Consider the following 21,098-nt stretch of genomic DNA (forward strand, 5'->3'; position numbering starts at 1 on the left):
TGGGGCAGTGGTTCTCTGGTCTGGGGCATTAGTTCTCAACTGGTGAGGGGCAGTGTTTCTCAACTGGTCTGGGGTAAGTGGTTCCAAACTAGTGTGGGGCAATGGTTCGCCACTGGTCTGGGGAAGTGGTTCTCAACTGGTCTGGGGAAGTGGTTATAAACTGGTCTGGGGCAGTAGTTCTCAACTGGTCTGGGGCAGTGGTTTTTAACTGGTCTGGGGCAGTGGTTCTCCACTGGTTTGGGGCAGTGGTTTTTAACTGGTCTGGGGCAGTGGTTCTCCACTGGTTCGGGGAAGTGGTTCTCAACTGGTCTGGGGCAGTGGTTATCGACTGGTCTGGGGCAGTGGTTCTTAACTGGTCTGGGGAAGTGGTTCTCAACTGGTCTGGGGCAGTGGTTCTCCACTGGTTTGGGGCAGTGGTTTTTAACTGGTCTGGGGCAGTGATTCTCCACTGGTTTGGGGCAGTGGTTTTTAACTGGTCTGGGGCAGTGGTTCTCCACTGGTTCGGGGAAGTGGTTATCGACTGGTCTGGGGCAGTGGTTTTTAACTGGTCTTGGGCAGTGGTTCTCCACTGGTTCGGGGAAGTGGTTATCGACTGGTCTGGGGCAGTGGTTTTTAACTGGTCTGGGGCAGTGGTTCTCCACTGGTTCGGGGAAGTGGTTATCGACTGGTCTGGGGCAGTGGTTCTCAACTGGTCTGGGGCAGTGGTTCTCCACTGGTTTGGGGCAGTGGTTTTTAACTGGTCTGGGGCAGTGGTTCTCCACTGGTTCGGGGAAGTGGTTCTCAACTGGTCTGGGGCAGTGGTTATCGACTGGTCTGGGGCAGTGGTTCTTAACTGGTCTGGGGAAGTGGTTATCAACTGGCCTGGGGGCAGTGGTTCTCCACTGGTTTGGCAGTGGATCCCACCATCACCCCTGAAAGACAAGCCGAGACTGAAGTCGAAGAACATTTTCAACTTCTCAAATTGATTTAATGGAAAGATGATGCAGTTTGAACTTGAGATAGTTCAGAATATCACAGTATGCACAACAAACTAGTGAGTAATATACCCTTTTACAGTCAATTATAAACCAAAAAGTGCATCTTAGGTAATAAATATACTTTATTGTTTTTGGTAATCTAAACTTTGTTGTCACTTGCCATTTTAGGTTATTCACTGGACTTGAACTGTTTACATTTCAATAAAAACTGGAAAAATGGGGGTTAGAGTTCTAAAACTTTGACCGGTAGGATAGGGCTGCAACTAACGATTATTTTGATAATCGATTAATCGGTTGATTATTTTAACGATTAATCGGATTAAAAAAATAAAAAAACTTAATTTTCAAGCCTTTATTCAAAACAGGGTCCGTACGGTCATGGAAAACCTGGAAAAGTCATGGAATTTTTAAATGGCTATTAGCAGGCCTAGAAAAGTAATTGAAAAAAATAAAATCCCAAAATATTTGGAAAAGTAATGCAAATTTATTTTATTCAAATTTTTATTTACACGGTATATATACAGTATGCTTTGGAATTCTTATTGTTAGTTTAAATACTACATCTTCTCACTTTGTCATGTATAGACAGAGTTTTCACAAAATGTTTCATCATGGAAATTTGGTTTAAAATCATGGAAAGGTCCATGGTGATGAACCCGTCACAAACAGACTGACAGCGCTTTACTCTCCTGAGCCGTGGTCCCCATGTGGTCCGGCCCCCTGAACAATATCAGAGACGCGTTCCGATTCATAATTTTTTTCACCTGGCCCGCTGCCGTTGAGATTGCAGTGAGACGCAGAAAAAATGTGAAGTGGTGCTCTTCGCTATAAAACATCTTTGATGGGACGTGTCGCATCTCGGCCAATCAGCGTTCAGATGTCCACAATGTTTGGGAAGTTAGGTTAGCTTGAATGTTGGTCCGCTACATCTGCTGCTGTCACGCTGCACGGTGTATCTTTGATCGGGACTTGTCCTTTAACTCCCACGTAAAGCAAATCTCAAGGACTGCATTCTTTCATCTCCGTAATATTTCAAAAATCAGGCACATCTTGTCTCAAAAAGATGCAGAAAAATTGGTTCACGCGTTCGTTACTTCGAGACTGGATTACTGCAACTCCTTATTATCAGGCTGCTCTAATAAGTCTCTTAGGTCCCTCCAGTTGATCCAGAATGCTGCAGCTCGTGTTCTCACTAAAACTAAGAAAAGAGATCACATCACTCCTGCACTAGCTGCTCTGCTCTGGCTCCCAGTAAAATCAAGAATCACTTTTACAATTCTTCTCTTAACCTACAAAGCCTTGATTGGTGATGCACCATCATATCTTAAGGAGCTTGTAGTACCATATTGCCCCACTAGAGAGCTCGCTCACTAAATGCGGGACTACTTGTAGTTCCTAGAGTCTTAAAAAGTAGAATGGGAGCCAGAGCCTTTAGTTATCAAGCTCCTCTTTTATGGAACCAGCTTCCAATTTCAGTCCGGGAGGCAGACACAGTCACCTCATTTAAGAGTAGACTTAAGACTTTCCTCTTTGACAGAGCTTATAGTTAGGGCTGAATCAGGTTTGCCCTGGTCCAGCCCCTTGATATGCTGCTATAGCAGACATGGGCAAACTACGGCCCGCGGGCCACATCCGGCCCGTTAGGCTTTTTAATCCGGCCCGCCGAACTTGTCCAAATCGCAACTTTGTTTACTTCCGGTGTGCGTTGGCGCGGAAAGTACTCGTCACACAAAACCCTTCACCATGATTTGTCAATCAGTTTGTCTGTCAACATTTTTCGAAAAAAACAACCAATCAGTAAATCACAAGGGACCCGCCCACCACACAGGTGAGACTCATTTAGAAACAGCCGCAGTGATTTTGGCAGCAGCGCGGAGCCTCGGAGGAGCTGCAGAGCCACGAGGAGGAACACGCAGCCAGAAGAGAGCCACTTGGATCGGGTAAGAGTCTTTACTACATGTTACGTGTCACGGTGTCCGTCCCGGTGTCCATAACTTGTGCGCGGTGTTGACTAGTCTTGTATTTTACAGAGAGGATTCACCAGCGCCTGCAGCTCCGCCTGCAGCTCCGCCTGCCCCGCCAGCAGAGAAGACACGTGACATGATGACATGATGTTATTATAGTGAAGCCATATTGTAAATAGTCTGTCAATAGTTGTGTTCTGTTTTCTATTTCACAACATGTATATAATGTGGAATTTTTTTTTTAAATGTACAATACATATTTATTTAAAAAAAAAATGTAATGGTCATTTTTTATTTGCACACACCCCATGAAACTTTATCTGCAATATGAAGTCATTTCTCAGTCCCATCTTTATCATTTTGGTGAATGTGTGACAAGACCACATCATTTAAAAAAAAAAAAAATGTTAATACAAAATTTAGTTTTCCTCATTTATTTAATTCAATTCAGTTTATTTGTAATTACAAATTTGTCTCGGAGTGCTTTACAATCTGTACATATAGACATTCCTGACCTTTGACCTCACATCGGATCAGGAACAACTCCCAAATAACCCTTCAGGGGGAAAAGGGAAGAAACCTTCAGGAGAGAACAGAGGAGGATCCCTCTCCAGGATGGACAGGTGCAATTACATGTATCTAGCATTGTATTCAGATATTTCACTGCTTTTGTGAACCTATGACCTTTGGTAAACCAATTTCAAACACCAAAACAGTTCGTCCACATGAGTAAAGGTGTGTTTTCAGAAGAGATATGAATATTTTTTAAAAATCGAACTTCAATTGTCAGCTTTAGGGTTATATTTTCTCGAGTAAAGCGCTGTCAGTCTGTTTGTGATGGGTTCATACACATGCTGACCAGATGACGCCCTTTATCGCCCTCAATTTAAAGACCCTTTTCTAGTTTCTGCTGCAGGCAGGATATTTAATACAGTCTATCTCTCAGGACAATCCGTCCATTATTTTATGGGTTTAAAACAATTAGAAATTATTGAGCTTGAGTATGTCGTTGGGTAATAATTTGTTTTGAATGTTGAAAGTGATTCCATTGATCTCTTTCCAGTAAATGTTTTTACTTTAACTTTGCACCTTAAATTGAAATGTATAAAAAACAGACGCAATCTCCAGGTTTAATAAATTACATTGCGTGTCCAAATGCTCCTGGCCCGGCCCCTCTGTCACATTTTAGAACCGATTGTGGCCCGCAGGTCAAAAAGTTTGCCCACCCCTGTGCTATAGGCTTATAGCTGCCGGGGGACGTTTTAGGATGCACTGAGCTCCTATCTCCTCTTTTCTCTCCTTAAGGATGAATTTTCATCTCTCAATCACACGTTACTAACTCTGCTTTCTCCCCGGAGTCCTTGTGACTTCACGTCTCATGGGGTCATCGGACCCTATGAGACGGCATAGATCCTATCTGCCTGATGGATCATCGAGGTCTGGGCCGTGGAATTCCTGCTCCTGACTACGCCACTGTCCTGTTGAGACTCCGCCCACTGTTGAGACTCCGCCCACTCCTCCTCCCCACCGCCATCTGCCTGATGGATCGTGGAATATGTCTACTATGAACTATTCATACACTCTGTCACATTCATTGAATGTATTTAAGCTCTAAATCTGTCCTTCTGTCCACATTACATCTATTGTTCTGTCCATCCTGGAGAGGGATCCTCCTCTGTTGCTCTCCTGAAGGTTTCTTCCCTTTTTTTTCCCCCTGAAGGGTTATTTGGGAGTTTTTCCTGGTCCGATGTGAGGTTTTGGGACAGGGATGTCTATGTGTACAGATTGTAAAGCACCCTGAGACAAATTTGTAATTTGTGAAATTGGGCTATACAAATGAACTGAATTGAATTGTATCGATACTAACAAAGTACCCGTACGATAAAAACGATGTGATTTAGCATATTTTTTGTTTCGATACTTCATACTCCGCTCCGTTAAATGTTGTCTGCACACGCAGCCACAGCGAGTGGCGTCGTGGCTTATCTCCGTTGCCTTTCTCCGTGGAAAAATATTTTCCGCTATCCGCCACGGAATGAATAACCACGTTTTCTACGTTATGCTCTTGTGGAAATGCCACACGCGTCGTAACATGTAGCGCCCTGGTGTCTGGGGTCATGACGTCACCCGTAGGCGCACTCAGCTCCGTGAATGTCTCCGACTACGTGAATGACTTCCGCATCCAGCGCCACGTGAGCAGCAGCAGCCAATTAGATTCATCAACAGAGGAGCAGCTCAGCGCTGATTGGCTCTCACAACGCAGTGTTCCGTCTCTCCTCTCCCTCCGCTCTTGTTTCCCCTGAGCCGCTCTGCGCTCAACTCAACTTTGTTTATACTCCGTGACTTATTGAGCGCCGTAATAATCGCGCGACACAACGAATCGATAATGAAATTCGTTGCCAACTATTTTAATAATCAATTTTTATCGATTCGTTGTTGCAGCCCTACGGTAGGATATTGTATCCTTGTGTAAAAAAGACTTTCTGTGTTTGAGGACAGAGTTCTGATTCAACCTGTGAATTGATCGGACCTCTGACCTACCTAAAAATAGTTTGACGACTATTACAGATATCCAATCAGTCTTTGAACAACCTTTTTTATCAGAAACTATGGAACATAATTTGATCGTTTGGAAGCGTCCGTCATCCAGACGCAGTTCATGGAGAAGCAGTCTGCGGCTACGGATACCATTATATATATCTTTGAACAAAGATTTCAATAGTCAGCTGGTCACATAACCATTCATTTAATTTGCAGAATACAACACACAGTGACTAAGTATAGTACACAGAACTTGAGTATGCAATTTTGAACACACTCATTGAACTGAAGCTGCTGTGCTAACATGGTAGTCACAGCTTTAAAGATCTTTGAGCTCGGGTTCATTGTGCAACTAATGAAATAAAATACATAAACGGCTTCTCGATGAGAACACAGGAAACTTAATTGCAAATGTGACTGATATTTCTGGAGAGCGAGGACCGGTGAAATTAGTTGCGTTAGCTAAGGTGAAGTTGGTAGCCTTCCGGTCTGCAGGACAAAGGAAAGAAGACATGTGACCAAAACTGCCCTTCGAATAAAGATATGTGCAGATAAGAGTGTGACAGGGAAAGAGAGACATATCTATTGTACATGTGTGTGTCTGTGACCGAGGGGGAGAGAGAGGCTGTGTGTGAGAGTGTTGTGTAACTTTATCTCCATAAATCACATTATCAGGATGCTCGTCTTTATTCTTTGAATGAATAAAATATTAAAGGTAATCAGCCTTCATTTCCTTCCCTGGTGATGTCAGGATTACAAACTTACATTAAAGTAACTGTCGCTGTTTTTTTGCTTACAAGAAAACAAAGCAGGCCATCATTTGACTGCGTGTGCCATCTTAGCTGCTCAGTTTGAATGTGAAAAGTTATTATTTAAATTATGAAACATTACCACGAACCACATAACTCAAGAACATATTCTGTCTATTGAAATGGACCCATATGTTAATACTTAGTTTATATGTAAATATAATAAAACACTATCTTCTAACATTTCCAAAGCTTAATGATTTATAACAGTTTTGCAACTCTCACAATTATCTTGATATTTTTATTCACAGTATAAACTTCTGCATATGATTAAACTGAGCTTGTTTCATCTGCAAACAACTTAAAATAGATCTGTCATAAGGAATAACTAAAGACATGCTTAATATAACGATATTTTTACTGCACTTGCTTAAACTTGAAGAAAGTGCTTCAGTGTTTAGAAATAACAAAAGAGCATATTAACAAAACAACATTTATTGACTTAATTTAAATGTGTAACATTTCAACTACATATTTTAAATGTTGGAAAAACAGTACTTTCCCATTTTAACTATATTTTAACTAGCCGTTACACCTTTCTAGTTTACTTCAGTGAGTTGGTAACAACACCAAATACATTTCCATTTTCACAATAAGTTGTGTTGATTTTACTCATCAGTCTGACCTTACTGGATATTAGTATCACAAGAGCCGGGCTGCAGTATCTTGAGGGTGACTATGAGTTTCATAGATTTTCTAAACCAAGGGTAAAAGAAGGCATATATCAGCGGGTTAAGACATGAGTTGAAATATAGCAGCCAGACTACGAAAGAAAAGGATGAACTACTTTCTTCCGTAACCTCACCTGTAAGGGATGGAGAGTAATATGGACAGAAACAGATCAGAAACACAACCACAACAACACCAAGAGTCCTGGCTGCTTTCATCTCAGATTTCTTAGCAGTTACACCAACTGGACGCTGTTTTGTGACCGATGCAATGTGGGTCCGCATGGCTTGAGCCTGAGACACGGCCACCACAAATATTCTCATGTACAGAAGTATGATGACAGTAACTGGGCCGATAAAGGTAAAGACTACATCAACAGATCCTGTTACATTGTTAAGAAAAAAAACACACTCTCCGTGGCAGGAATAATACACCTCAGGTTGTTTTAGAAAGTCCATCAAAATACAACTATTGTAGAGAACAGAGTAAATCCAACATAGACAGATACAGAGCTTCATTCTGTCCAGAGTAACTCTGTTGTTATAATGTAGAGGGTCACAGATAGCCATATAACGATCAATAGATATGAGCACCATATTTCCAACCGAAGAAGAAGTAATTATAAAATCCATAACATAATACAGAGCGCACATGAGGTCACCCAGGAACCAGCAAGCTTCTGAAAAGAGGATATCAACCGGCATCAGCAGGAGGCCCACCAGGAAGTCTGAGACAGCCAGGGAGAGGATGAGGAGGTTGGTGGGGCTGTGGAGCTGCCTGGAGAGGAAGAATATACTTATTCATGAGATTATAATGGTAACAAGTTAGTCACATCAATTAATGTAGTTTGGCATCCAAAATTACATTTAAATGCGTAGTATTCAAAGTTATCGTTTAAAAAACAGATTTATATTGTTAACTAGACCATTCACATTTAATTGTCAAAACATGTCTTCATTTATGGTAAAGCTTAATCTCTGCCTGAAGTGGGAGATGGAGATGATGATCAGCAGGTTGAGAGCTGCAGTGAGCACAGAGATGAAAGACAGCAGAGCGTTAATGAGAATCCCTTCGAGCTGAGGCGGCTCTGGTTTCCTGCAGGAATTGTTGAGAAGTGGAAAGCAGAGTTCAGCTCCTTCTGGTGTCTCCATCGTCAGAGAGTGGTGGTGGAAGCCGCTGAGTTCTGGGAGTGTTTTGACTTTAGCTCTTCCCTCCCACGACAGCGTTTTCTTGTTTCTAGCTGATACTAACATCCCTCCCCTCTACAACAACTTCTAGCTATCGTGATTATGGTTACCACTTAAACCTTACTGGAAATATGTGTTGTACATTTTCAGTTCAGTTCGGTGGGCTCAGCTCTGCACAGTCATGGCTGGATGCAGATTTACAATGTAGAAATAGAGAGGTCCAGAACACTGACTTTACGAGGGTCCTTTGGGGGTATGTTTAAACCATATTCATGGGTATTAGTAGAAAGTACCTGTCAAGTAGTATTACATTCGAGGTTAGGATCCCTGTTACATTGCTAAACTGCTGCCCCCTCTGAGCAGAGCATAGCTTGAGATCCACAGGCAAGGCTCTTCTGGCTGTAGCGAAGTCCCTTTGTTGGCTTTTGTAGTCATTTCCCCTCAAATCTATAGGTAAGGACTGAGAATCTATATTAAGGGCTGAGACTTTCAGAATCAGTGACATATTTGAAAACACCTTTCAAAACCTATTCTTGCCACAAAGTCAAAAAAGTTTTCATGGGTGTTGGGCACCACACAGATTGTCTCTTGTTATCAATAATGTAGGTGATATTCATGAAATCGGACCTCAAGGTGAAGCCAGGGTTGATAGAGTGCCCCTTCTGTTGACCTTGCTTTTCTGCTCTTTGCAGATGATGTGGTTGTGTTGACTCAGATAGGTGGAGACCCACAGGACATGAAACAAGAGGCCAGGAGCACAGACGGCAATACACAGGCAGTATGCCTGCAGACGTAAAGAACAAACAGAACCTCCAGACTCGTCTTGAAGGGTAGTGATTGGCAGTACTCTGCTCTAGTGGACTATCTGGAGGGGTATCTACTTCCTGCCTTGCATTCTGCACTGCTCTGGACCTTCTTGACCTTTTCTGACCTTTCCTCCAATACTTCCTGCAGTGCCTCTGTTCCCTTGGTCCTAATTCTCCTATTTCTCTGTTTTTTTTGTTTTGGACCCTGTTCTTCCACCTTTGTCTCTCCTTCTCTAGATTGTCCCTTCTGCTGTCGGGATCACTGTCTATTCTCTAGCTTCTTTTTATTTGATACTCCCTATTTCTTCTTCTTTGCTCCTCCACTGACAGTTTGCATCGAGCCATGTCTGCCTACAGTACAGATAAAAGCCATCCATCCATCCATCCATCCATTATCAATACCGCTTCATCCTCATTAGGGTCGCGGGCAGATAAAAGCCATAAATATAAATTAACATTTGTGTTGATCATTTATTTTTTGCCAGTCAGTCAGTTTATTATAAGTATTATGCCATCATTAAATCATAAACACAATCTGTGTTTATTATGCATCAAATAATTATGTTTTGGAGCATTTGTCAACTCCGTCAGCTTGAACGTCAACAGTCAGACAGCCATTCTGACGGAGTTGACGAAATTAAAGTTGTTATTGTCTGAATCGTTTCGCGTACACTGGAGCCATTTAGATTGTTCCCAGTTGCTGCCTACATGAACTCACTAAAAACACCTCCATTTATTTCACAATTCTTATTTAAAAATAAACATTCTTGGATGACAAAGTTCACATACAAAACTTGTGACGACAGTTATATCAACTTTGTTTGTTAAAAATATAAAATGTTAAACTTACGAGACCATGTGCTGTACTGCTGCATCCATCAAGAGAAGGAGCATGTACAAGGGGTCCTCGGGGTTAAAGTTCAGACCATAATATGCCAGATTTTTTTAATTTGTAAAAATTCTGACGGAGTTGACATGAACTGAGGACACTACTTTGAGCGGCAATTTTTTATGTATAATTTGATGGGTATTTTGCTTTATATATTCGGTTACATTTTATAAAGCCATGCAATTCATTTAATATTGATATTTATGTATCTATTACATTTTTTATGACTTTTCTTTGCAATTAGAACCTGTGACCTCATGCAGAGGACGTGTTAATTTGCATGTACTTTCTAGGGCAATGCTTGCACTTGGTCAAATTGCTATGAAAATATATAAATATAGACAAAACTAAGTACATTGCGGTAGTTAAGTCTTTCATGTTGAGCTTTTAAAGTCTATTTCAATTCATTTGTATCTGGATTTTTAAGCCAAGCTTTGCATTTCAGTGGAGGACATGTATTGTCCCTTATCTCAAGAATCAGTGATATATATCTTTGAACAAAGATTTCAATAGTCAGCTGGTCACATACTCATTCATTTAATTTGCAGAATACAACACACAGTGACTAAGTATAGTACACAAAACTTGAGTATGCAATTTTGAACACACTGAAGCTGCTGTGCTAACATGGTAGTCACAGCTTTAAAGATCTTTGAGCTCGGGTTCATTGTGCAACTAATGAAATAAAATACATAAACGGCTTCTCGATGAGAACACAGGAAACTTAATTGCAAATGTGACTGATATTTCTGGAGAGCGAGGACCGGTGAAATTAGTTGCGTTAGCTAAGGTGAAGTTGGTAGCCTTCCAGTCTGCAGGACAAAGGAGAGAAGACATGTGACCAAAACTGCCCTTATAATAAAGATATGTGCAGATAAGAGTGTGACAGGGAAAGAGAGACATATCTATTGTACATATGTGTGTCTGTGACCGAGGGGGAGAGAGAGGCTGTGTGTGAGTGTGTTGTATAACTTTATCTCCATAAATCACATTATCAGGATGCTCGTCTTTATTCGTTGAATGAATAAAATATTAAAGCAATCAGCCTTCATTTCCTTCCCTGGTGATGTCAGGATTACAAACTTACATTAAAAGTAACGGTCGCTGTTTTTTTGCTTACAAGAAAACAAAGCAGGCCATCATTTGACTGCGTGTGCCATCTTAGCTGCTCAGTTTGAATGTGAAAAGTTATTATTTGAATTATGAAACATTACCACAAACCACATAGCTCAAGAACATATTCTGTCTATTGAAATGGACCCATATGTTAACACTTAGTTTATATGTAAATATAATAAAACACTATCTTGGAACATTTTCAAAGCTTAATGATTCATAACAGTTTTGTAACTCTTACAATTAACTTGATATTTATATTCACAGTATAAACTTCTGCATATGATTAAACTGAGCTTGTTTCATCTGCAAACAAATTAAAATAGATCTATCATAAGGAATAACTAAAAGACATGCTTAATATAACGATATTTGCACTGCATTTTAACTTGAAGAAAGTGCTTCAGTGTATTTAGAAATAACAAAAGAGCATTGTAACAAAACCAAATTTATTGACTTAATTTAAATGTGTAACATTTCAACTACATATTTAAAATGTTTGATTTTACTCATCAGTCTGACCTTACTGGATATTAGTATCACAAGAGCTGGGCTGCAGTATCTTGAGGGTGACTATGAGTTTCATAGATTTTCTAAACCAAGGGTAAAAGAAGGCATATATCAGCGGGTTAAGACATGAGTTGAAATATAGCAGCCAGACTACGAAAGAAAAGGATGAACTATTGTCTTCCGTAACCTCACCTGTAAGGGATGGAGAGTAATATGGACAGAAACAGATCAGAAACACAACCACAACAACACCAAGAGTCCTGGCTGCTTTCATCTCAGATTTCTTAGCAGTTACACCGACTGGACGCTGTTTTGTGACAGATGCAATGTGGGTCCGCATGGCTTGAGCCTGAGACACGGCCACCACAAATATTCTCATGTACAGAAGTATGATGACAGTAACTGGGCCGATAAAGGTAAAGACTACATCAACAGATCCTGTTACATTGTTAAGAACAACTACACACTCTCCGTAGCAGGAATAATGCACCTCAGGTTGTTTTAGAAAGTCCATCAAAATACAACTATTGTAGAGAACAGAGTAAATCCAACATAGACAGATACAGATCTTCATTCTGTCCAGAGTAACTCTGGTGTTATAATGTAGAGGGTCACAAATAGCCATATAACGATCAATAGATATGAGCACCATATTTCCAACCGAAGAAGAAGTAATTATAAAATCCATAACATAATACAGAGCACACATGAGGTCACCCAGGAACCAGCAAGCTTCTGAAAAGAGGATATCAACCGGCATCAGCAGGAGGCCCACCAGGAAGTCTGAGACAGCCAGGGAGAGGATGAGGAGGTTGGTGGGGCTGTGGAGCTGCCTGGAGAGGAAGAATATACTTATTCATGAGATTATAATGGTAACAAGTTAGTAACATCAATTAATGTAGTTTGGCATCCAAAATTACATTTAAATGCGTAGTATTCAAAGTTATCGTTTAAAAAACAGATTTATATTGTTAACTAGACCATTCACATTTAATTGTCAAAACATGTCTTCATTTATGGTAAAGCTTAATCTCTGCCTGAAGTGGGAGATGGAGATGATGATCAGCAGGTTGAGAGCTGCAGTGAGCACAGAGATGGAGGACAGCAGAACGTTAATGAGAATCCCTTCGAGCTGAGGCGGCTCTGGTTTCCTGCAGGAATTGTTGAGAAGTGGAAAGCAGAGTTCAGCTCCTTCTGGTGTCTCCATCGTCAGAGAGTGGTGGTGGAAGCCGCTGAGTTCTGGGAGTGTTTTGACTGTCGCTCTCTGATAGACAGCGGATTTATCTTCCCTCCCACGACAGCGTTTTCTTGTTTCTAGCTGATACTAACATCCCTCCCCTCGACAACAACTTCTAGCTATCGTGATTATGGTTACCACTTAAACCTTACTGGAAATATGTGTTGTACATTTTCGGTTCAGTTCGGTGGGCTCAGCTCTGCACAGTCATGGCTGGATGCAGATTTACAATGTAGAAATAGAGAGGTCCAGAACATTGACTTTACTAGGGTCCTTTGGGGGTATGTTTAAACCATATTCATGGGTATTAGTAGAAAGTACCTGTCAAGTAGTATTACATTCGAGGTTAGGATCCCTGTTCCATTGCTAAACTGCTGCCCCCTCTGAGCAGAGCATAGCTTGAGATCCACAGGCAAGGCTCTTCTGGCTGTAGCTAAGTCCCTTTGTTGGCTTTCGCAGTCATTTCCCCTCAAATCTATACGTAAGGACTGATAATCTATATGTAAGGGCTGAGACTTTCAGAATCAGTGACATATTTGAAAACATCTTTCAAAACCTATTCTTGCCACAAAGTCAAAAAAGTTTTCATGGGTGTTGGGCACCATACAGATTGTCTCTTGTTATCAATAATGTAGGTGATATTCATGAAATCGGACCTCAAGGTGAAGCCAGGGTTGATAGAGTGCCCCTTCTGTTGTCCTTGCTTTTCTGCTCTTTGCAGATGATGTGGTTGTGTTGACTCAGATAGGTGGAGACCCACAGGACATGAAACAAGAGGCCAGGAGCACAGACGGCAATACACAGGCAGTATGCCTGCAGACGTAAAGAACAAACAGAACCTCCAGACTCGTCTTGAAGGGTCGTCATTGGCAGTCATTTAGTTACAGCTAAATCACAGAAACAAGCCATAATGAAGCAACCAGTTCTTTCTACTTTGTGACCCTGAAAATGTCCATTTGATAATTTTGAATTAGTCATAGCACCACCTAGTGGCAAAAGGAAGTTACATGTTTTCTACTTTTCTACCCTTCCCCTCACAGTTTAATCACATCCCTCTCAAAATGTGTCAGAATAGACTTAAGACCTTCTTAATGCTTCCCTGTGAAGATCGTAACGATACGTTGAAGTGTGGTGAGTATAGGAGCATCTGTGAAATGTTATCCGTTGCTGTGAACTAATAAACCAATGTAACTCAACTCCAGGCCTGAAGACATGTACAGTCTAATTTGTTATTATAGTCGTAGCGCCCCCTACTGGTATAAAGAAGTAAAATGTTCCATACTTTGGCTTGCTTCTCTAAGTATGGAAATCCAATTAACATCAAATTAGTTTCACACAAAGGTAAGACTTTCATGATGCCAGCACACGGAGCATTTTACATTTTGTGTTACGCTGTTGCCGTGGCAACCCATTCTTTGCAGTAAACAACAAAGGGACTTTGGAGGGACTAAACATATTCGAATTGTAACGTAAGTTGATACACACATTTAAAGTCAAAGTTACCTGAAAATGGCAATTCGGATCGATAGCGCCCACTACAAATATTATATTAGGCAGCCCCAGCGCTACAGTTGACCTACATGTATGAAACTTGGTCGGCATATGGAACACATGTTATCTTAATAATAACTCTCCTGTGACCATGTTCGAAACGGTACCAAATGCCCAACATTTTGAGTTGTGTGATTTTTCCATACATTTGTGTGTATTTCTTGCCACTATACGTTACTGTACACCTGATAATAGGAATTTATCAGATGGACTTCAAATGTATTATGTTGATGGATGTTGTCTCGTTCTCAACTGGTCTGGGGCAGTGGTTCTCTGGTCTGGGGCATTAGTTCTCAACTGGTGAGGGACAGTGTTTCTCAACTGTGGTGGGTGTAAGTGTGGTTTGTGTGGGGCAATGGTTCGCCACTGGTCTGGGGAAGTGGTTCATAACTGGTCTGGGGCACTAGTTCTCACCTATTGTGAGGCAGTGTTTCTAAACTGGTCTGGGGCAGTGGTTCTGCAGTGGTTCGCCACTGGTTTGGGGAAGTGGTTCTTAAATGGTCTGGGGAAATGGTTCTCAACTAGTCTGGGGCAGTGGTTATCGACTGGTCTGGGGCTGTGATTATCGACTGGTCTGGGGCTGTTAGGACTCAGCCAGCCGGGGTCCCACCTCAGCCCGATCGCATGAGACACCCGGTACCTCGGAGCGCGCTGCCAGAGAGTTTCGCGCCTGGCGACGAGGACGAGCCGGGCGCTCCGGCGCACACCTGAAGCCACTCTGCTCACGTTGCAGCTGCACCTCGTAGCTCGTTACATGGGGAGTTAAGTAGAAGGACTGCCAGTAGCTCGCTGCGAGTTCGTTCCAGAAGCTCAAGAAGAGAGATCGTTGAACCCTGGAGTTTTTTGTGTCGGAGCTTTATTGTTTCGTGTGGATTATCGTGGATGAACTTTTTCCCGTGGATTTTTCGAGAGTGAGTTTTTGTTTGCTTGTTTTCCACTGCCAATTAAGGAGGCAGTTTTTCTTTCGTTTCTCGGAACTTTCCGCTCCCTTAGTTATTCAAATAAAGTACGCCGTGTTTTTTTCGGCTAAACATTAACACTGTCTGTTGTCGTGCACTTGGGATCGAAGACAAACCATAACAGGGGCAGTGATTCTCAACTGGTCTGGGGCGGTGGTTCTCAACTGGTTTGGAGCAGTGGATCCCACCATCACCCCTGAAAGACAAGCCGAGACTGAAGTCGAAGAACATTTTCAACTTCTCTAACCGATTTAATGGAAAGATGATGCAGTTTGAACTTGAGATAGTTTAGAATATCACAGTATGCACCACAAACTAGTTAGTAATATACCCTTTTACAGTCAATTATAAACCAAAAAGTGCATCTTAGGTAATAAATATACTTTATTGTTTTTGGTAATCTAAACTTTGTTGTCGCTTACCATTTTAGGTTATTCACTGGACTTGAACTGTTTACATTTCAATAAAAACTTGAAAAATGGGGGAAGAGTTCTAAAACTTTGACCGGTCGGATATTGTATCCTTGTGTAAAAAAGACTGTTTCTGTGTTTGAGGACAGAGTTCTGATTCAACCTGTGAATTGATCGGACCTCTGAACTACTCTTGCAATTGCAGCGACGATACCTTGTCGGTAACCAGAATAATACATCTTAATTCTTAAAAATAGTTTGACGAGTATTACAGATATCCAACCCGGCTACCAATCTTTGAACAACCTTTTTAATCAGAAACTATTATTTTTTCCCCCTGAAGGGTTATTTGGGAGTTTTTCCTGGTCCGATGTGAGGTTTTGGGGCAGGGATGTCTGTGTGCAGATTGTAAAGCACTCCGAGACAAATTTGTAATTGGTGAAATTGGGCTATACAAATAAACTGAATTGAATTGAATTGAACATAATTTGATCGTTTGGAAGCGTCCGTCATCCAGACGCAGTTCATGGAGAAGCAGTCTGCGGCTACGGATACTATTATATATATCTTTGAACAAAGATGTCAATAGTCAGCTGGTCACATAACCATTCATTTAATTTGCAGAATACAACACACAGTGACAAAGTATAGTACACAGAACTTGAGTATGCAATTTTGAACACACTCATTGGACTGAAGCTGCTGTGCTAACATGGTAGTCACAGCTTTAAAGATCTTTGAGCTCGGGTTCATTGTGCAACTAATGAAATAAAATACATAAACGGCTTCTCGAGAACACAGCAAACTCAATTGCAAATGTGACTATTTCTGGAGAGCGAGGACCGGTGAAATTAGTTGCGTTAGCTAAAGTGAAGTTGGTAGCCTTCCGGTCTGCAGGACAAAGGAGAGAAGACATGTGACCAAAACTGCCCTTCGAATAAAGATAAGTGCAGATAAGAGTGTGACAGGGAAAGAGAGACATATCTATTGTACATGTGTGTGTCTGTGACCGAGGGGGAGAGAGAGGCTGTGTGTGAGTGTGTTGTATAACTTTATCTCCATAAATCACATTATCAGGATGCTCATCTTTATTCTTTGAATGAATAAAATATTAAAGCAATCAGCCTTCATTTCCTTCCCTGGTGATGTCAGGATTACAAACTTACATTAAAGTAACTGTCGCTTTTTTTTTGCTCACAAGAAAACAAAGCAGGCCATCATTTGACCATGTGCCATTTTAGCTGCTCAGTTTGAATTTGAAAAGTCGTTTAAATTATGAAACATTACCACAAACCATTGTGGCATCACAAGGGGACAGGTAGTGGAGGGACGCTATATTCCCACTGAGTTACAGCGGCCACACAACAAAATGGCCGCTCTGGCTAAAACTACACCTCCCAGACTGCCTCACCACTATCCCAGCTGCAGGTGCTTAGAGTATCTAATTGAGGCAGGGCTGGGAAGCTTAAGAAGATGCAGGGGAGAGAACACGGAGGAAAGGAGCTGGACAAGCCAGGCTTTAAAGGTCAGCCTTTTTCTCCCCCGGGATGCTCTTTGTTGAAGTATGGACTTTTTTGATTTGTTTGAATGAATAAACATTCCCCTTCATTTTTAAACCTTTCAATTTGGCCTGTTTTTACTCCTTCCTTGCACTGCCCCACCCTAGCCGGCACTAAGGACAGCCTGTGACGTGACACTACATAACTCAAGAACATATTCTGTCTATTGAAATGGACCCATATGTTGACACTTACTTAATATGCAAATATAATTAAACACTATCTTCAAATATTTTGAAAGCTTAATGATTCATAACAGTTTGCCAACTCTCACAATTTCCTTGATAATTTTATTCACAGTATAAACTTCTGCATATAATTAAATCAATTTCATCTAATCAGCAAACTAAATAAAATAGTTATGTCATAAGGAATAACTCGAAGACATGCATCATATAACTTTTTACTGCACTGACTTCAACTTGAAATTGCTTCAGTTTATTTAGAAATAACAAGAATATAAAAACAAAAGATTTATTGACTTCATTTAAATGTGTAACATTTCAACTACATATTTAAAATGTTGGAAAAACAGTACTTTCCCGTTTTAACTATTTTAACTAGCCGTTACACCTTTCTAGTTTACTTCAGTGAGTTGGTAACAACACCAAATACATTTCCATTTTCACAATAAGTTGTGTTGATTTTACTCATCAGTCTGACCTTACTGGATATTAGTATCACAAGAGCCGGGCTGCAGTATCTTGAGGGTGACTATGAGTTTCATAGATTTTCTAAACCAAGGGTAAAAGAAGGCATATATCAGCGGGTTAAGACATGAGTTGAAATATAGCAGCCAGACGAGGAAAGATAAGGATGAACTATTGTCTTCCATAACCTCACCTGTAAGGGATGGAGAGTAATATGGACAGAAACAGATCAGAAACACAACCACAACAACACCAAGAGTCCTGGCTGCTTTCATCTCAGATTTCTTAGCAGTTACACCGACTGGACGCTGTTTTGTGACAGATGCAATGTGGGTCCGCATGGCTTGAGCGTGAGACACGGCCACCACAAATATTCTCATGTACAGAAGTATGATGACAGTAACCGGGCCGATAAAGGTAAAGACAGCATCAACAGATCCTGTTACATTGTTAAGAACAACTACACACTCTCCGTAGCAGGAATAATGCACCTCAGGTTGTTTTAGAAAGTCCATCAAAATACAACTATTGTAGAGAACAGAGTAAATCCAACATAGACAGATACAGATCTTCATTCTGTCCAGAGTAACTCTGTTGTTATAATGTAGAGGGTCACAGATAGCCATATAACGATCAATAGATATGAGCACCATATTTCCAACCGAAGAAGAAGTAATTATAAAATCCATAACATAATACAGAGCACACATGAAGTCACCCAGGAACCAGCAAGTTTCTGAAAAGAGGAGATCAACCGGCATCAGCAGGAGGCCCACCAGGAAGTCTGAGACAGCCAGGGAGAGGATGAGGAGGTTGGTGGGGCTGTGGAGCTGCCTGGAGAGGAAGAACATACTTATTCATGAGATTATAATGGTAACAAGTTAGTCACATCAATTAATGTAGTTTGGCATCCAAAATTACATTTAAATGCGTAGTATTCAAAGTTATTGTTTAAAAAACAGATTTATATTATTAACTAGACCATTCACATTTAATTGTCAAAACATGTATTCATTTATGGTAAAGCTTAATCTCTGCCTGAAGTGGGAGATGGAGATGATGATCAGCAGGTTGAGAGCTGCAGTGAGCACAGAGATGAAAGACAGCAGAGCGTTAATGAGAATCCCTTCGAGCTGAGGCGGCTCTGGTTTCCTGCAGGAATTGTTGAGAAGTGGAAAGCAGAGTTCAGCTCCTTCTGGTGTCTCCATCGTCAGAGAGTGGTGGTGGAAGCCGCTGAGTTCTGGGAGTGTTTTGACTGTCGCTCTCTGATAGACAGCGGATTTATCTTCCCTCCCACGACAGCGTTTTCTTGTTTCTAGCTGATACTAACATCCCTCCCCTCTACAACAACTTCTAGCTATCGTGATTATGGTTACCACTTAAACCTTACTGGAAATATGTGTTGTACATTTTCGGTTCAGTTCGGTGGGCTCAGCTCTGCACAGTCATGGCTGGATGCAGATTTACAATGTAGAAATAGAGAGGTCCAGAACACTGACTTTACGAGGGTCCTTTGGGGGTATGTTAAAACCATATTCATGGGTATTAGTAGAAAGTACCTGTCAAGTAGTATTACATTCGAGGTTAGGATCCCTGTTCCATTGCTAAACTGCTGCCCCCTCTGAGCAGAGCATAGCTTGAGATCCACAGGCAAGGCTCTTGTGGCTGTAGCTAAGTCCCTTTGTTGGCTTTCGCAGTCATTTCCCCTCAAATCTATACATAAGGACTGAGAATCTATATGTAAGGGCTGAGACTTTCAGAATCAGTGACATATTTGAAAACACCTTTCAAAACCTATTCTTGCCACAAAGTCAAAAAAGTTTTCATGGGTGTTGGGCACCACACAGATTGTCTCTTGTTATCAATAATGTCGGTGATATTCATGAAATCGGACCTCAAGGTGAAGCCAGGGTTGATAGAGTGCCCCTTCTGTTGACCTTGCTTTTCTGCTCTTTGCAGATGATGTGGTTGTGTTGACTCAAATAGGTGGAGACCCACAGGACATGAAACAAGAGGCCAGGAGCACAGACGGCAATACACAGGCAGTATGCCTGCAGACGTAAAGAACAAACAGAACCTCCAGACTCGTCTTGAAGGGTCGTCATTGGCAGTCATTTAGTTACAGCTAAATCACAGAAACAAGCCATAATGAAGCAACCAGTTCTTTCTACTTTGTGACCCTGAAAATATCCATTTGATCATTTTGAATTAGTCATAGGACCACCTAGTGGCAAAAGGAAGTTACATGTTTTCTACTTTTCTACCCTTCCCCTCACAGTTTAATCACATCCCTCTCAAAATGTGTCAGAATAGACTTAAGACCTTCTTAATGCTTCCCTGTGAAGATCGTAACGATACGTTGAAGTGTGGTGAGTATAGGAGCATCTGTGAAATGTTATCCGTTGCTGTGAACTAATAAACCAATGTAACTCAACTCCAGGCCTGAAGACATGTACAGTCTAATTTTTAATTCTAGTCGTAGCGCCCCCTACTGGTATCAGGAAGTAAAATGTTCCATACTTTGGCTTGCTTCTCTAAGTATGGAAATCCAATTAACATCAAATTAGTTTCACATAAAGATAAGACTTTCATGATGCCAGCACACAAAGCATTTTACATTTTGTGTTACGCTGTTGCCGTGGCAACCCATTTTTTGCAGTAAACAACAAAGGGACTTTGGAGGGACTAAACATATTCGAATTGTAACGTAAGTTGATACACACATTTAAAGTCAAAGTTACCTGAAAATGGCAATTCGGATCGATAGCGCCCACTACAAATATTATATTAGGCAGCCCCAGCGCTACAGTTGACCTACATGTATGAAACTTGGTAGGCATATGGAACACATGTTTACTTAATAATAACTCTAGTGTGACCATGTTCTAAACGGTACCAAATGCCCACCATTTTGAGTTGTGTGATTTTTCCATACATTTGTGTATTTCTTGCCACTATATGTTACTGTACACCTGATAATAGGAAGTTATCAGATGGACTTCAAATGTATTATGTTGATGGATGTTGTCTCGTTCTCAACTGGTCTGGGGCAGTGGTTCTCCACTGGTCTGGGGCAGTGGTTCTTAACTGGTCTGGGGCAGTGGTTCTTAACTGGTCTGGGGAAGTGGTTATCAATTGGCCCGGGGGCAGTGGTTCTCCACTGGTTTGGCAGTGGATCCCACCATCACCCCTGAAAGACAAGCTGAGACTGAAGTCGAAGAACATTTTCAACTTCTCAAATTGATTTAATGGAAAGATGATGCA

At 41.2% G+C, this 21,098-nt stretch overlaps 3 protein-coding genes across 3 annotated transcripts; all 3 read right to left on the minus strand.

Annotated features, from left to right (window-relative positions):
• Positions 1-6,917: 6,917 nt before the first annotated feature.
• Positions 6,918-8,111, minus strand: LOC130202831 (trace amine-associated receptor 13c-like). Its single transcript, XM_056428608.1, has 2 exons — positions 7,942-8,111; positions 6,918-7,737 (listed from the first exon to the last, which is right to left on the minus strand). The coding sequence occupies exons 1-2, from the start codon at positions 8,109-8,111 to the stop codon at positions 6,918-6,920; spliced, it is 990 nt and encodes a 329-aa protein (XP_056284583.1).
• Positions 8,112-11,481: 3,370 nt separating this feature from the next.
• On the minus strand, positions 11,482-12,675 carry LOC130202836 (trace amine-associated receptor 13c-like). The gene is made up of 2 exons (XM_056428622.1): positions 12,506-12,675; positions 11,482-12,301 (listed from the first exon to the last, which is right to left on the minus strand). Exons 1-2 carry the CDS (start codon positions 12,673-12,675, stop codon positions 11,482-11,484), a joined length of 990 nt encoding a protein of 329 aa, XP_056284597.1.
• Positions 12,676-17,848: 5,173 nt separating this feature from the next.
• On the minus strand, positions 17,849-19,042 carry LOC130202840 (trace amine-associated receptor 13c-like). The gene is made up of 2 exons (XM_056428636.1): positions 18,873-19,042; positions 17,849-18,668 (listed from the first exon to the last, which is right to left on the minus strand). The coding sequence occupies exons 1-2, from the start codon at positions 19,040-19,042 to the stop codon at positions 17,849-17,851; spliced, it is 990 nt and encodes a 329-aa protein (XP_056284611.1).
• Positions 19,043-21,098: the final 2,056 nt, after the last annotated feature.

This window comes from Pseudoliparis swirei, chromosome 2, assembly GCF_029220125.1.
Source record: "Pseudoliparis swirei isolate HS2019 ecotype Mariana Trench chromosome 2, NWPU_hadal_v1, whole genome shotgun sequence".
NCBI classification, from domain to species: domain Eukaryota; kingdom Metazoa; phylum Chordata; class Actinopteri; order Perciformes; family Liparidae; genus Pseudoliparis; species Pseudoliparis swirei.